This window comes from Oryzias melastigma, linkage group LG18 (genome assembly GCF_002922805.2).
Source record: "Oryzias melastigma strain HK-1 linkage group LG18, ASM292280v2, whole genome shotgun sequence".
Taxonomy (NCBI): domain Eukaryota; kingdom Metazoa; phylum Chordata; class Actinopteri; order Beloniformes; family Adrianichthyidae; genus Oryzias; species Oryzias melastigma.
In genome coordinates, this window is record NC_050529.1 from 23,946,754 (window position 1) to 23,960,713 (window position 13,960).

Below are 13,960 nucleotides of genomic sequence, written 5' to 3' on the forward strand. Positions count from 1 at the left end.
TTCCTTATTTCCTCGCTAGATCTTGTTTTGTATTAAACTGGTTGCACGTGGATCCACACGCCTCAGCCTCGTCTGTCCGAGCATTACACCAGCATATCACCACCCACGTTACTGGGACTCCCTGCTTCAAACTTTGTCTATATTTTGGCATCACCAAAATAGTAGCATGGGCCAACTTGCCAAACTGCTGAAAAGATGAGGCTTTGTACTCTTCCCTGAACAGAGTGTAGTAGTGTGATAGCCAGTGTTGGGGTATGTGACATGTGACAGGTCTGGCAAGGTCTTGGGGAGACAAATAATACTTTATGTAGCATGTATTGCCCAAACTCTGAACTTAATGAAAAAACATAAAATTATAATTCTCAGGTTATCAGAATCTCAGAAGACTCAAGTTCGGCTCGAGGAGAGAGAAGCCAGAGACTCTGGGGATTTTACTTTTGATTTAGTAGTATTTATATAAACAACACATCAAACATAGACAGACAAAATGGCCATACAAAACCCTAACATTTACAATGACATGAAATATAAATATAAAGTCTGTTAAGCATTTGTTGGTCTGGAGTACACAGACCAAATGTGGTCTCTCAATTACGCAGTCTGGGTTTGAGAGAAGTAATCCAGCAATGAAAGGACGGGGCCCTTGAAATTCATCTTTAGTGTATACACATTTTAGAATTTGATATCGATAATAAACAAACTCATGGTCTTTCAATCAGATATTGAGCAAAATATATTTAACAGTGTACTGAGCACTGATAATTCATTTAACATTTACAACTTTTCCTAACATTACAAAGTAATGTTTAATGATCAAAGTTCTTTTGAAGACACTGACATGAACACATCAATACAAATGCATGTCATGTGGACAAGAACAGCTGAAATATAGCATTAATAACATACGCTAACCAGTTCTATGTCTAAACGGCAAATGCTAAATTAAAGTGTGGGCTCACCGATTCCACGGCAAAGAATAACCAGTATGTTGTTTTTTAGATGTTTTCAGACGGATAGGTGGCTCCTTGTAGCACAACAAACATTTCCGCGCTCAGCTACGTGTACCTTCACAAGACCGGAAAATGCTTTAGCAGAAGTGACGTTTGGTTCGCGCATGCGGGACAGCGGTGAAACCGATTTGCTTCTGCATACCGAAAATGTAGCGACAGTCCCTTCCTGCTTGCGATTAATAAAGCCACCTGATTGGACGGGTACAGTCACGTGACCCGAGGCGGGCAAAGCATGCAGGGACAAAGAGTAATTAGTAGAGCAAGAGGATGCAACAGTGTTTTGAGCCCGTGTTACATGTAGTCTCTTACATCCCTGTGAAACCTGATCTGAGCTCTCCAGTCTTCTAGCTTGTTTTCTACAGACTTGATGTTGACTAGGAGAATGGTGGACAGCAGTGATTTCTGGGCCCTTTCCTTCAGATAATTTCTGATCCCAGCTCAACATCCTCTTGGTCTATTTCTTGTTAATTTTTTACTTGGAGAAAATAGAGCATTCTTCTTAATGAGGTCTTCTACTTAATGAGGTCTTTGCTAGCTAAATCTAAAGTAATCATGTTCTCTTTTCTTTGACAGGCCCAGCCACTGAGTGTTGATGTAGTGAGGAAGATCTTGGGAAACAAGGCCACCTTCAGCCCCATTGTAACCCTGGAGCCACGCAGGAGAAAGTTCCATAAGCCAATCACCATGACCATCTCGGTTCCAAGAAGCAACTCTGACCCAGTTCTTAATGGCTTTGGAGGATACACACCCACGTTACGACTGCTCTGCAGCATCACTGGTGAGTACTCTCTAATTCATATGTAAACCTAAAATAGCGCAAAAACCTCCTGACACTAATCTATAAACTTCATCCAGGTGGAACCACTCCTGCCCAGTGGGAAGATATCACTGGAACCACTCCATTAACATTCATCAATGATTGCGTCTCTTTTACTACAAATGTTTCTGCTCGGTAAAACATTTAAAGTCACAGTTATAATATCTCTCCATCTTCTACTTCTGTAATGAGAGTCACCCTTAAGAACCTATTCTTATTATTACATTTCTGATGTTGGCCTTTGATTTTCAGGTTTTGGCTCATCGACTGTCGACAAGTCCAAGAATCTATCAACTTTTCCACTCAAGTGTACAGGGAGATCATCTGTGTTCCTTACATGGCAAAGTTTGTCATCTTTGCCAAGTCCCATGATCACATTGAGGCTCGCCTTCGCTGCTTCTGCATGACTGATGACAAGATTGATAAAACCCTGGAGCAGCAGGAGAACTTCACAGAAGTGGCCCGCAGCCGAGATGTGGAGGTAAGATAAGATAGTGGAGGATGAACCAAAAGAGGAGATGACACCATAGAAAATACATTTAAAAGAAACATCTCTTTCTTCTCAGGTTCTGGAAGGCAAACCCATCTATGCAGATTGCTTTGGAAACTTAGTTCCTCTCACAAAAAGTGGCCAGCATCATCTTTTCAGCTTTTATGCCTTTAAAGAAAATAGATTGGCCCTCTTCATTAAAGTAAGCAGGAGTTTCCTAGACAACTTGTCAGACTGTTTTACATTAAATGAGTTGATTTGAACTGATAACCATGAGGCTGAATTTCTTATTTTTGTAGATTCGAGACAACACTCAGGAGCCATGTGGCCGGCTGTCTTTTATGAAAGAACCAAGGAATTACAGGTCACTAACACAAAATGCCATTTGCAACCTCAATATCACTCTGCCATCGTACTCTAAGGTAGGCCTGCAACCCTCAACTTACTTTATGTTTGTGTCTTGTCAAGCTAATGTGACAAAAAGCAGAATTTTTGTCACTTCTCAAGTTTTGCCTTTCAGGAAACAATGAAAAAAGAATCTAGACATAAAATATTTAAAGAAAACACTTTTAAACAACAGCAAAACAGGCAAATGTTTGAGTTATTTCTGCTTTGAAACATTTAGGTGTGTTACACAAAAATACATTTTCTTCTGACATGCAAAACCTGTAAAAAGTCTGTAAGATGACTGGCATCTGCATCATAAAAACTCACTCTGGCCCCTGCTCAGTTTTATACTATCGACTCATTTCTTATTTGTTTTCATACTCTTTTCAAATCTGCTTCATTTGCTTCCCCTTACAGTTCGGTTGCTTCTACTGCAGTTTCTGTCATTTTTAACGTGTGACATTTTTAAATGATCTTAACAATAGTATTTCAAAAGAAAATCTCACCCCAGTGTGGCTCACCATGCCTCCAGGCTGTTGTTTGTTCTTTCAGACTGAACGGGACGGGATTACTTTTCTGTTAAAATTACCACACCTTGTCTTATTTTCTCCTTTTAATGTTGCTATTTTTTGTATCTGTACCTCTGTCTGCTTCTTGCTGTCTTTTGCTCTCAAAAGGAGTCTGATTCAGACCAAGAGCAAGAAGAAGAGGTAATGGCAGCCTCTGCTTCCCTTTCGTTCCCATTAATCCGCCAATTCTTCTCTTTCATTGTCTGACGATTGTTAAAAAATATCAGGTATATCGTCATGTGTTTATTTTAATTAATGTTAGACAGAAAGACATTGTGACCTCTTATTGGGGTTTATAACCCGAAGCACTTGTAGTGATACATGCATTGATATGCAGGAGCTCAAAGCAGCTAACCGAGTCAAGGGGTTCTGCTCTACAGAGAAGCTGGACTTTAATGGTGGATTTAGAAAACATTTTGCTCCTCACCTAAGTGGCTTCTTTAATTCTAGCTGCTGATGGAGAATTCTGGTTATGTGTTTGTTGACTGCTCCAGAGGTGTGGCACAAAGGTTATGTAAATGATATCATGTGAGCAGATGCAAGTGCCAACCATCCATTAATTATTGTACATTAGACCTACAAACTCAGAAGGAACCAACAAGCCACAATGACACCGCCTTCAGAAACTGGGATGTTGGATTTTGGTAAAAACCAAGAGAAACCTGCTCTTTTCAAATCCAACAACATACAGCAACAAAACAGAAGAACAAAAGATATGAGAGAGAAGAGGAGAGCAAAACAATGTGGTCTCTGCTATCCATTGCAGCAGGAAGGCTCTGATCTGTAGCTTACAGTGGCACAGCACGGAGCAAAGACATCAGGCCAGGACTCAGCAGCTACCTGACGGATAACTGACGGTTCTTTAAAGGCAACAACGTCTCAGCATGCTTAGAGAGGACAGATGTTTGAGAGAGGAGTCAAAACACCTCTGTCAGCCTGCCCCAGGGCAGCTGTGGCTACAGTAGTAGCTTACTGTCACCAAGTATGAATGAGGTGTGAATGAATAATGGATGCACAATGGATGCGCTTTGGGTGTCCTGAAAAGCGCCGATAAATCTAATCCATTATTATTATTATTATTATTATTATTATTATTATTATTATCTATGCCCAAATAGAGAAGCCTTCTCTGGGGGAGGGGGGTTATTCCTGAACAGTTTCACTTCACCCCATCCCTTGCATACACTAATAATGAACTATTAATGACAGCTGCCCTACCTAGACCCCGCCAACAAGCAAGACATTTGGTTGACATTTTGCATCTGCTCAGATGACATGTCTTCTGCTGTGTGTCAAACCCTTTGAAGCACTATGTCCATTAATCATCTGAATTTCCCATCAGAAGTTAGAACTTTAAAAGTTATTCAGAGGATCAATGAGACATCTTCTAAATCAGCCTTTAGAGCTCCGAAGAACAGAATCTGTGATAACATGATTTAAAAGGCTAATAATCTTCGTGTGTAACTAACCGAGTGTCTAATTTCTCTTTCAGACCAGCAGAACCCTGGAGAAATGTAAGAAACTTTTTATCCTTAGTTTACTCAGTAATATTACCCAAACTGTTTTCTAACTTGCTAATGCTAATATGCTAATGAACCAGTAACTGAAGAGCAAACATAGCATGTATGGTGAGGCTAATGAAGTTTAACCGAATGCAATTATAACCAAGCCCAAAGTTTAAATACATAAAATATGACTGTGGTAATATCAAATTAACAAATTAGGCATTTCAAATCAAAAGGTTTGCATTTTCAGTTTGAATTTAGGGTCAGATGAAGCGTGATTCATGCATTCATTGATTTAGCTTTTTTTATTTAAAAAAATGTAGTATTGAATTGTAATGTTTAATATTCAATTTTGAATTGCAAAATGTATTTTTCGTATTCCAAGCCTGAACTACTCATTGAATTGGCAATTGTAAAATGCATTTTCAAGTTACATTATTAAATTGGAAAGTGAATTGTCAATTGATAACTGCAAAGCACTTTGAATTATGGGTGAAAAAGACTTCCATAAAATATTGTTCAAATATAAGATTGGACGTCTATGGATAGAGCAAAACACTAGCATTAGAGTACGTACCAAGAAACTGAAGCCCATTTTGAAAGCATTGTGCAATGCCCTCTAGTTTTACACTGGGGCAGAATTTTCACAGTGCCATTAAGGTCAGCTGATTAGTTGTGCCAGAGTCAAAATGGGTTCTGTTCTAGCTGCATTTTCCCTTTGAGTCAGATTAAGACAATAAAAACTTCTACATTCTTTTTGAGATTTTCTTCCTGTTACTTATAAATATATTTACTGCATTAAAAAGTATTTGCCATGGCTTCCAAGTTAGATATTGGAGGCTCCCATAACTGGTTCTAGTTTTATCATCCTGTTATCAATTTACATCTATATAATCGAGTGTTGGAAAATAGAAGCCATTGTCTCAACCTGCTCTAGCTGTTTTTATTGACCTTATTCCTACGCCCCATGAGCCTTTGCGTGAATTATGGGTGAAACTTCCGGTAGACGCCGGAACTCGCATTTATTTACATTACAACTGTAGAGCCGACAGCGCAATTCCTTTTGTTTTGGATCTATAACCACATATAAATGAGGAAAAACCAGCTGTCATGTCTCCGGTGCTAAAATTGAGGGATTGGAGGATGACCTTAAAAAACATAACATTTAATAACATTTTTAGCAACTGTTTTTAGCTACTTTCTCAATTCAGCTGCGGCAGGTGGTGAAGCTATGAACAAACCTAAAAGCTCACATCATAATTCTTTATTTATCCCTATTTGTGCTAAAAGTTCACATCATAATTCTTTATTTATGCCTATTTCTGCCAGAGTTAGCACACAGTGCTGATCAATTGTAACGTTATCTCTTCTCGTGCTTGTGTTTACATGCTGCGATGAGGGATGCATCGCGCGGTGTAGCTTTTGCCCGTTTCATGTTTTAACAAAGTCAGCTGCGGTTTAAAAATATGTAATTTTGAATATCTGATACCAGAAGATGCAGCAATTACACACGAAATATCTTTTCTGCTCTTGTGACACTGCTGTCAGCAGCGCGGTTAAGCTAGTTTCATATTCGACATTCGTCACACATTCAGTAATGAACGGCAATATTTCTCAATCGCCTTTGCTAAAAAACACCAAAATTTTTTTCCTGAGAGATAATAAAACAATCAACATTCCACATTACTTTCAGCAGCAGCTCAGGCAAAGCGCTCCGGCTCCGCTCACATTGCAGCGGCGTTTGCGGTGGTCTGCTCGTTACGTGGATTGTGAATAATGAAAACGAGTCATGTGAAACATTGATTGTTTTATCATCTGTCAGTAAAACATTCTGGTGTTTTTTTTTAGTAAAGGCATTTGAGAAATATCTCCGTTCATCTCTGAATGTGTGACGAATGTCGAATATGAAACTAGCTTAACCGCGCTGCTGTCAGGTCTCTGCAGTACCCGGCGTCTCTTCTTCTCTGGTGTTCTGGAGTAACCCAACCATAATGCTGGATACAGATTTTTCTCCATGTGTACCTTATCCACAAAATGAAAGATTTAAAATGTTCAGCCACATCCTTCTGACTTCATCCTCACCCGGTAGACGGTACAATCTGTACCGAGGAGGGCAGCTGCACTCCCTCTTCGTCAGCAGCCCATGTCCCACAAAATACTCCACAAATTTAATTTAGTTTGGTTGTTACTACAACCACGAGCTGCAAAACATGCGCCTGAACTGCGCAAAGACATTTTTGAAAACTTTGAGGGATTAAGTAAAACACGCTTTTAAAGTTTGTATGCACCGCTAAAGCTAACAAAACCGCCACTTTCAGTGGAAACAAATAGAGCCGTGTAACTTCCGGTTGCTATGCCGGAAGTTGCACCCATAATCCTTTTTACATGAGAGGCCCCGGAATAAGGTCAATAGTACACAAAAATTTATATAATATCCAACATTTGACTGATCCATGCAGCAAAGGGGGAACACTTAAATCTAGAAATGTACGTTAAAAAAGTCCCTCTTCTCATTACAAAGTTTACTTGCTCATATTTGAAGGAGTTTGGTAGTTTTTTCATATCCAAGTTTTCAAAGAATGAAAATATCTGTATGTAGAGTATTTTATTGAGCAACTACTTTCTCACATAACCTCTCCATCAGCACTATCCTTTGTTCAGCATGGAAATAACTTGCCTTTCCCTAATGCGTGTGTGCTTGCATGTGTGTAACATCATCTCAGGGGCTCTTGCCAAGGTGTTTTAAAAAATATTTCTTCACTTTTTAAAAATGCCTTGTTGTATGATTATTTTTTTACATGTACAGTCATAACTTTTTTGTTCCATATCAATTTTGAGCTTTGATTGCTTTCATGAAAGATACCTGAGGACAAAGGAAATTGATGCACTCCCTGAAATCCTCTTTTTTATTATTTGTTGAGTTTGTTAAACCTCACATGCATTTACGTGATCACTGGCTTTCTTCATGAGCAATATTTCATTTTCAGTTTACAAATAGACATTTTTCATAGATTTAAGGAATATTGAGCTAGGTTCTCATTTGTTTTCTTCATGTCTTCTTGGCTTCCAAGATATCATAAATCACTGGTTCACCTTGGTTGTTGTGTGTGAATGTCTGAGTGTATAAGCAAGTTATTTCCTGCTCATATGCCCAGTTAGGATTATTTAGACTTTACCTTCCCAGAAATATGAGGAAGTTGTAACTAGGGATGTTCCGATCCGATCACGTGATCGGAAATCGGGCCCGATCAGGTGGTTGATGACTCGTTTGAAATTGGACTTTGTCCGCCGATCAGGGTCGGATATTTCATTTATTCTTATTATGATCAGCGCTTTATATTTTTCTATCTTATTATTCCGGAGAAATACTCCACTAGAAGTCTGCATGTCATGAAAAGATCACAAAATGTTATTCCTGGAAAACGCAGCAGAACACGGCAGCAGCTCAAGCAGAAGGCTAACATAAACAAATCAGTCAAGCTAGCTAGATGATCACAGATTCAGACTTCCTGGATCAACAACTCTTTTAAAAACGCTTTAAACTTTAAGCTTACTTTAGTGTCTCTAAACAACAACCTCTAAAGGCATTTTAACAGAAAAAAGACAGTTTTGTTTCTTTTTAATGTGAAGCTCTTCATGCTTCAGGCAGACGGCTACACAACAGCTGCTAACTGCTACATGCTAGCATCGTGATTTAACTCCTTAAGACCCGAGCTGTCCTTTGATATGCCTGTTTTATTTATCTGACAGAGAAATAAAAGTTAAGAAAATTAAATACTGTGGTAATAAAACCAAAAATGTGATGTCTTAAGAACTTAAAAAGAAGGACATAACCTTAAAAAACAAACAAACAAAAAACTAATATTGAAAACTAAAAATAATATCCACTAGTAATGAACACTCATCATCAAATTCATGCTAAAACAAAGTCATTATTTATTTTTTTAGAATTTTAAATGAGGACAGGAGTCACATTTGGTCAAAAACGTCCAACAGTTCTAAAGATATTAAAGCTAAATTACTAAACTTTCTCACATTACAAAATTATATATAACAAGAAAATAGTTGTTTTTTTTCCTAGTTCATATTTTCTCTATTTGTACTTTTTCATTAAAGCTACTTCACAGAAGTGTTCTATTTAGGTTTTTAATGACAAAAGAAGGTTAATGAAATATAAAAAAGGGGCGACACAAATCTGATTATTCAGTTTGTTCATGTTTTAAATCTGTTACAAAAGTATCAAATCGGGACTCCGTATTGGCAAATCCACAAAATTGAATGACTCGGAATCGGATCGGGCCCAAAAAAACCTGATCGGGACATCCCTAGTTCTAACTTTGTGTACATTTGTTGCCCTGTGATCCCTGCAGTGTGTTCCAAACCTTCTCTGACCTCCTTTTCCATTGTCTGTCTCCTTTCATTTAAATTTTTTATTTTCTTTACTCCTTATTTGTCCTTTTCTATATGTAAGATGAAGCGACGGAGACAACAGTCCTGAAATCTGAGCTAATTCGACAACCAGATCTTCTGTCTGACGTGTCAGAGATGAAACAAGATTTGATCAAAATGACTGCTATTTTGGCTGCAGACTCGACAGACAATTCTCGTTCTGTTGGGGGGAGTGGTCTAGAGAAAGGGACTGAGGATGTTTCTGGAGAACCATTAGAAATAATGGAAAAGGACTTAGAGAAAGTAAAAGAGGACCTAGAGAAAGTCAGTGAAATACTGAGAAGTGGAACTTATGAAGACAAGGTGTCAGAGGAGGCAGCTAAAGCAGTCAGTACTGCTGAGGAGTGGGTTCTTCTTTCAAACAGTGAAATAGAAGAAGCCAAGAAAATGGCAACCTTGGAGGTTCACGAGCCTGTCTTGCGTGAAAGTAGAGCAAACAGAGGGACACCCAGACCTAAAGCCATAAAGGACAGCAGTGACCTTAAAGAATACCTCCTGGATGCACAAGTAAGCTCAAAAACAAAAGCTAATAAAAAAGAAAGTGGTGTCCAAGAACGATTTACTGATGTTGTTCTACGCAAAAGTACAAAGCCAACCACACCAACTAGAGTTCATGCCAGATCAACTATAGGAGAAGGCAAAAAGTTAATTAAAAAAAAGGAAAAAGTTCATGAGGAAGTTGGGGAATGCAAGGAGGCTAGTACTCTCCTGAGCCTACCTTCTAATAAACAGCCATCTCCTGTATCTCCAGTAATTGAAGAAACTCCCATTGGTTCTATTAAGGACAAAGTTAAAGCCCTAAACCAAAAAGTAGAGGCAGAGCAAAAGAGTAAAAAGGTCACTGGTAAATCACCTTCACAGTTGCCTGTTACTAAACCTTTTCCAAAGGCCAAAGAAAGCCCCAAAGCAAGGCATGGTCTTCCAAAACCTCCAAAAGCCGAATCAGAGAAAGTTGGGGAAACCATGACAGTTAAAGAATTGATGCAAGCATTCCAAACAGGGCAGGATCCCTCCAAGAGAAAGGCTGGCTTATTTGAGGCCAAAACAGTTCCTACATCAAGACCAGACAAATCTACAAAATCTGAAACTGTTCAATCAAAATACACAACCAAAGCAACTACCTCACTGAAGGCACAAGAAAAAGAACACAATCTACGGAACAAAAAGGACAACACGTCAGCTGCAGCTTACTCAGAGCTAACTGAAACTGTATGCTTTGGAAATAGTGGCCTTGATGATAGCTCTGACAGCCTTAAACATGAAGGTGTGGGAGACTCACATAGTGCCAGTTCCGGAGATGGAACTCCTCACATGAGCTCTGAGGACAGTTACAAACATGAGGGTCTGGCTACTCCAGGCTCAAGCCCTGAGAGTCTGTCAGGACAGCAGGCATCTGCAGCTTCATTACCAGCTTCCATTAAATGGGAAAAACAAATCAAAGATGGAGAGAAATCTAGAGACTGTGGTGAAGGGGCCATTGGTGATCTAATGTCTACAGAACTGACCCTCCCGGTTTCTTCCAGCGAGGCTGCAAATGACTATACAACAAGTGAGTTCATAACTATTAGGAGTGACTCTAAGCAATCTACATCTCAAAGGCCGACAAGGAGGATTTCTGAGACTGTAGAAACATTTCTTAGCGATGATGATGATAACTCTGACCATCAGTTAGCATTGTTTTTAGTTGGTTCTCCAACCTCTAGATCCCCCTCTCAGCCTTGTAAAAACTTTGAACTGCCTTTAAAACAAGAATCCGACACTATCAGTCCAATAGCTGAAGACTCTTTGACAATAAGCCACAGAGACTCTCTTGAGGGTAGTCCTCTAATGGAAGAAAATTCCTCCCATAAGTCTCCTGACTCTATTGAGCCTAGCCCAACCAAGGAATCACCTCCTCGTGACTCTCTCGAAAACAGCCCTGTAGAGCAAAAAAAGCACCTTCCCTTTCTGTCAATACTTGATGACCCTAGTGAATCCTCTAGTCATCCCGAACTTTCCAAAGCTACAGAATTACCCCAAGATGCATTACGTGGTAGGCACCTTCGAGACCATGAGGCTAGTGCTGATGATGACAGTTGTGAGCAGACATCTCAGATGACAAGTTCGGGTAAGAGTCCCTTTTCCCCTGATACTCCTAGTTCTGAAGAGGTAAGTTATGAGGTAAACCCCAAGCTCCCTGACCATGCATTCCTCTTTGTTTCATTAAAACCGGCTGTCATTCCTGAAGACCCAAAAGAAGAGGATTCAACAAACAACTATGAAGCACAGAGAAAGTTCACTCCTGAAGAGGAGATGTTTAAGATGGCAGCCAAAATTAAAACATTCAATGAAATGGAACAAGATGCCAAGATCAAAAGGAAGGCTAGCAAAGAATTTTGTCTCGAAACAGATTTGAAAGTTGGGAATGACAGCTGTGAAACACTAGAGACCACCAATAAGAATCTTTCACAGATTGAATGTGGGCTCAGTAAAGCCACAGAAGATTCAAAATTAGATCTTTGTGTTTATACAGATATTAAAGTTCAACCTCCCTCTCCTTTTTCAGCAGGTTTGCATGATGGACACAGCAAAGAAGTCAGAAGTACAACATCAGCCACTGTCACTTCTGAGGGACCTCGCTCTGTCTCAGACCAATGTCATTTAAAATCTAAGCTGCAATTAACTCATGAAGGAAATACTGGATCAACTGAAAAATATATTTGTGCCAAAGTGGCATCAGCAAATTCTGAAAATCGGACTGATGAGCAAAAGGAAGAAAGCTTAAGAAAGTCTAAGGAAACCATAGGAGATGGTCTAAAGTTTGAGGTTAGCAGAACACAGACTAGTATGGTAAAAACAGTTGGTAATGTAACAGATGAAGTCAAAGAAGATCTCATAGGGCATTTTGGGGCAACAGCAGCTGGGCTAAGTGCACCTGCAGCTACAAGCCAAGCAAAACAAGAGGTCTGCATCTACACAGATAGAGTTGAAACTGAAATGCAGGATTGTCCTACAACTGAGTCAAAAGGTGTCACTGCAAGTGTAGACTCGTGGCCTGCAATGCAAGAGAATGATACTGCTTTTGCAGCTCGCGTGAGAGAGGAGGAGCAAAAAATTCTGAACCTGGTGGTTGATCGCCAGTCTCTTCAAGCATCTCCTGACACCACGCCGGGTAGAACACCAACAGAGGAGAGCACTCCTACGAGTGAACCCAATCCTTTTCTTTTCCAAGAAGGAAAACTCTTTGAAATGACTCGAAGTGGGGCTATTGACATGACTAGAAGAAGCTATGAGGAAGATGGAGGTGGCTTTGCATTTTTTCAGATAGGTGAACAGCCTCTAGACGACTGTGTCTTGGAGGAGGTTAGACAAGAAAACAGACCAGGAGTAGAACTCCAAGTTGGTCTCAATCTAACATTAGAAGTTAAACCCGGGGGAGATGAGACCTCAAACGAAACCATTGTTTTTCAATCTCATGTTCCACCTGAAGGAGAGACTGAGCCTTCCAGGACTGATCCCTCTAAATCTAAAATCCCTAAAATGGGTGTTTCAGCCTCAGCAAAGCAAATCAAGAAAGATCAGACATTCTCTGAGCTTTCACAAACTAAATCAGAAATGAGTGAACTGAACACAAGTTCCTCTGAACAAATTATGACAAATATACACACTGCAGAAACAACTGTAACTAGATCAGTTTATTCTGCACAAGGGCAAGACTCCTCTGACTCCTCTCCGGAACAAGCCCAATCAGTAATAGAAGCCCCCAAAACAACAAGTAAGTCAAAACAAAGTACTTCTAGAACTGTTAAGAAAACACCAGTCAAAACTCAAGCCAAGTCTTTCTCTCAAAGTCAGGGAAAATCTATGGTTCCTTCTCCTTCTGATGGAACATCTTCTCTAGCCACCAGTCTGAAAAAAGAGTCATCATTTATGGAATCCAAATCTAGAATTCCCGTCAAGGCAAGCAGTGTCAAGCCTGATTCAAATGTGAGACGAACTGAATCTAACCAAGATAAAAAACTTAAGGTGACTGTAAAAAAGGACACGAGGAGAAAATCTGAGACAGATGCAGGTCCCTCTGTGGAAGTCAAAACCAAGTCAGCATCTTCTAAAGCCAAGAGCTTCTGTGAGGGAGAATCTACCCAGCCATCTGCTAATAAAGAAAAAGGTCGTCCCTGGACTGCTGAGTCAGCAAAATCGAAATGCTTCTTATCCAGATTGCCAATCCGGGGTAAAAGTGGTCAGTCGTCTCACTCAGCAACACCTACTAAAGAGAAAGGTGAACCACACAGACAGTCCACTGAGTTCTCTGAGGAGATACGTGATGAAGCAGCCAAACTTGTGGCAAGGCTGGCACAGGTGGAGACGGAGAGAGAACATGAGGACGCGTCTGCCTTATCAGATGATGAAAGCAGTCTCCTTGATCCATCCATGATAGAAAGAGAAACTTTCCCAGAGCTGCAGTTCCCTCCCTCTGGAGACGTCTTTCCCATTAGACCACTGTGGGATGACCCTGTTGAGACACAGATGCAGCGAATACCAGACGATAAAGTCCAAAGTCAAGGTATCCCCAGTTAAAGGGGCAGTTCTTTATGTATCTTATCTCATTAGTGCAGCAGATGGTGCTGCCTCTCTGTCTCTTGTAGTTGTGTCCCATTGTAGTCTGTGAACCCATGTTGCTGTGTTGCTTGAGCTGTATTTTTGTTTGTAATGTTCTGCTCTTCCCTACTCTGAGTACTAAAAAGCTCAAAATT

At 39.9% G+C, this 13,960-nt stretch overlaps 1 protein-coding gene across 28 annotated transcripts in view; it reads left to right on the forward strand.

Moving 5' to 3' along the window:
- Positions 1–13,960, forward strand: part of ank2b (ankyrin 2b, neuronal) — a 203,536-nt gene that overhangs the window by 156,177 nt on the left and 33,399 nt on the right. For 18 of the 28 annotated variants that reach the window (XM_036216674.1, XM_036216677.1, XM_036216668.1 and 15 more), the window contains 8 exons: positions 1,584–1,788; positions 1,866–1,962; positions 2,080–2,308; positions 2,394–2,519; positions 2,617–2,739; positions 3,382–3,414; positions 4,766–4,787; positions 9,250–13,770. In XM_036216674.1, the coding sequence (XP_036072567.1) occupies positions 1,584–1,788; positions 1,866–1,962; positions 2,080–2,308; positions 2,394–2,519; positions 2,617–2,739; positions 3,382–3,414; positions 4,766–4,787; positions 9,250–13,770 (5,356 nt within the window). The remainder of the gene's footprint in view (positions 1–1,583; positions 1,789–1,865; positions 1,963–2,079; positions 2,309–2,393; positions 2,520–2,616; positions 2,740–3,381; positions 3,415–4,765; positions 4,788–9,249; positions 13,771–13,960) is intronic. The other 10 variants (XM_036216687.1, XM_036216686.1, XM_036216678.1 and 7 more) reach the window with 9 other exon arrangements.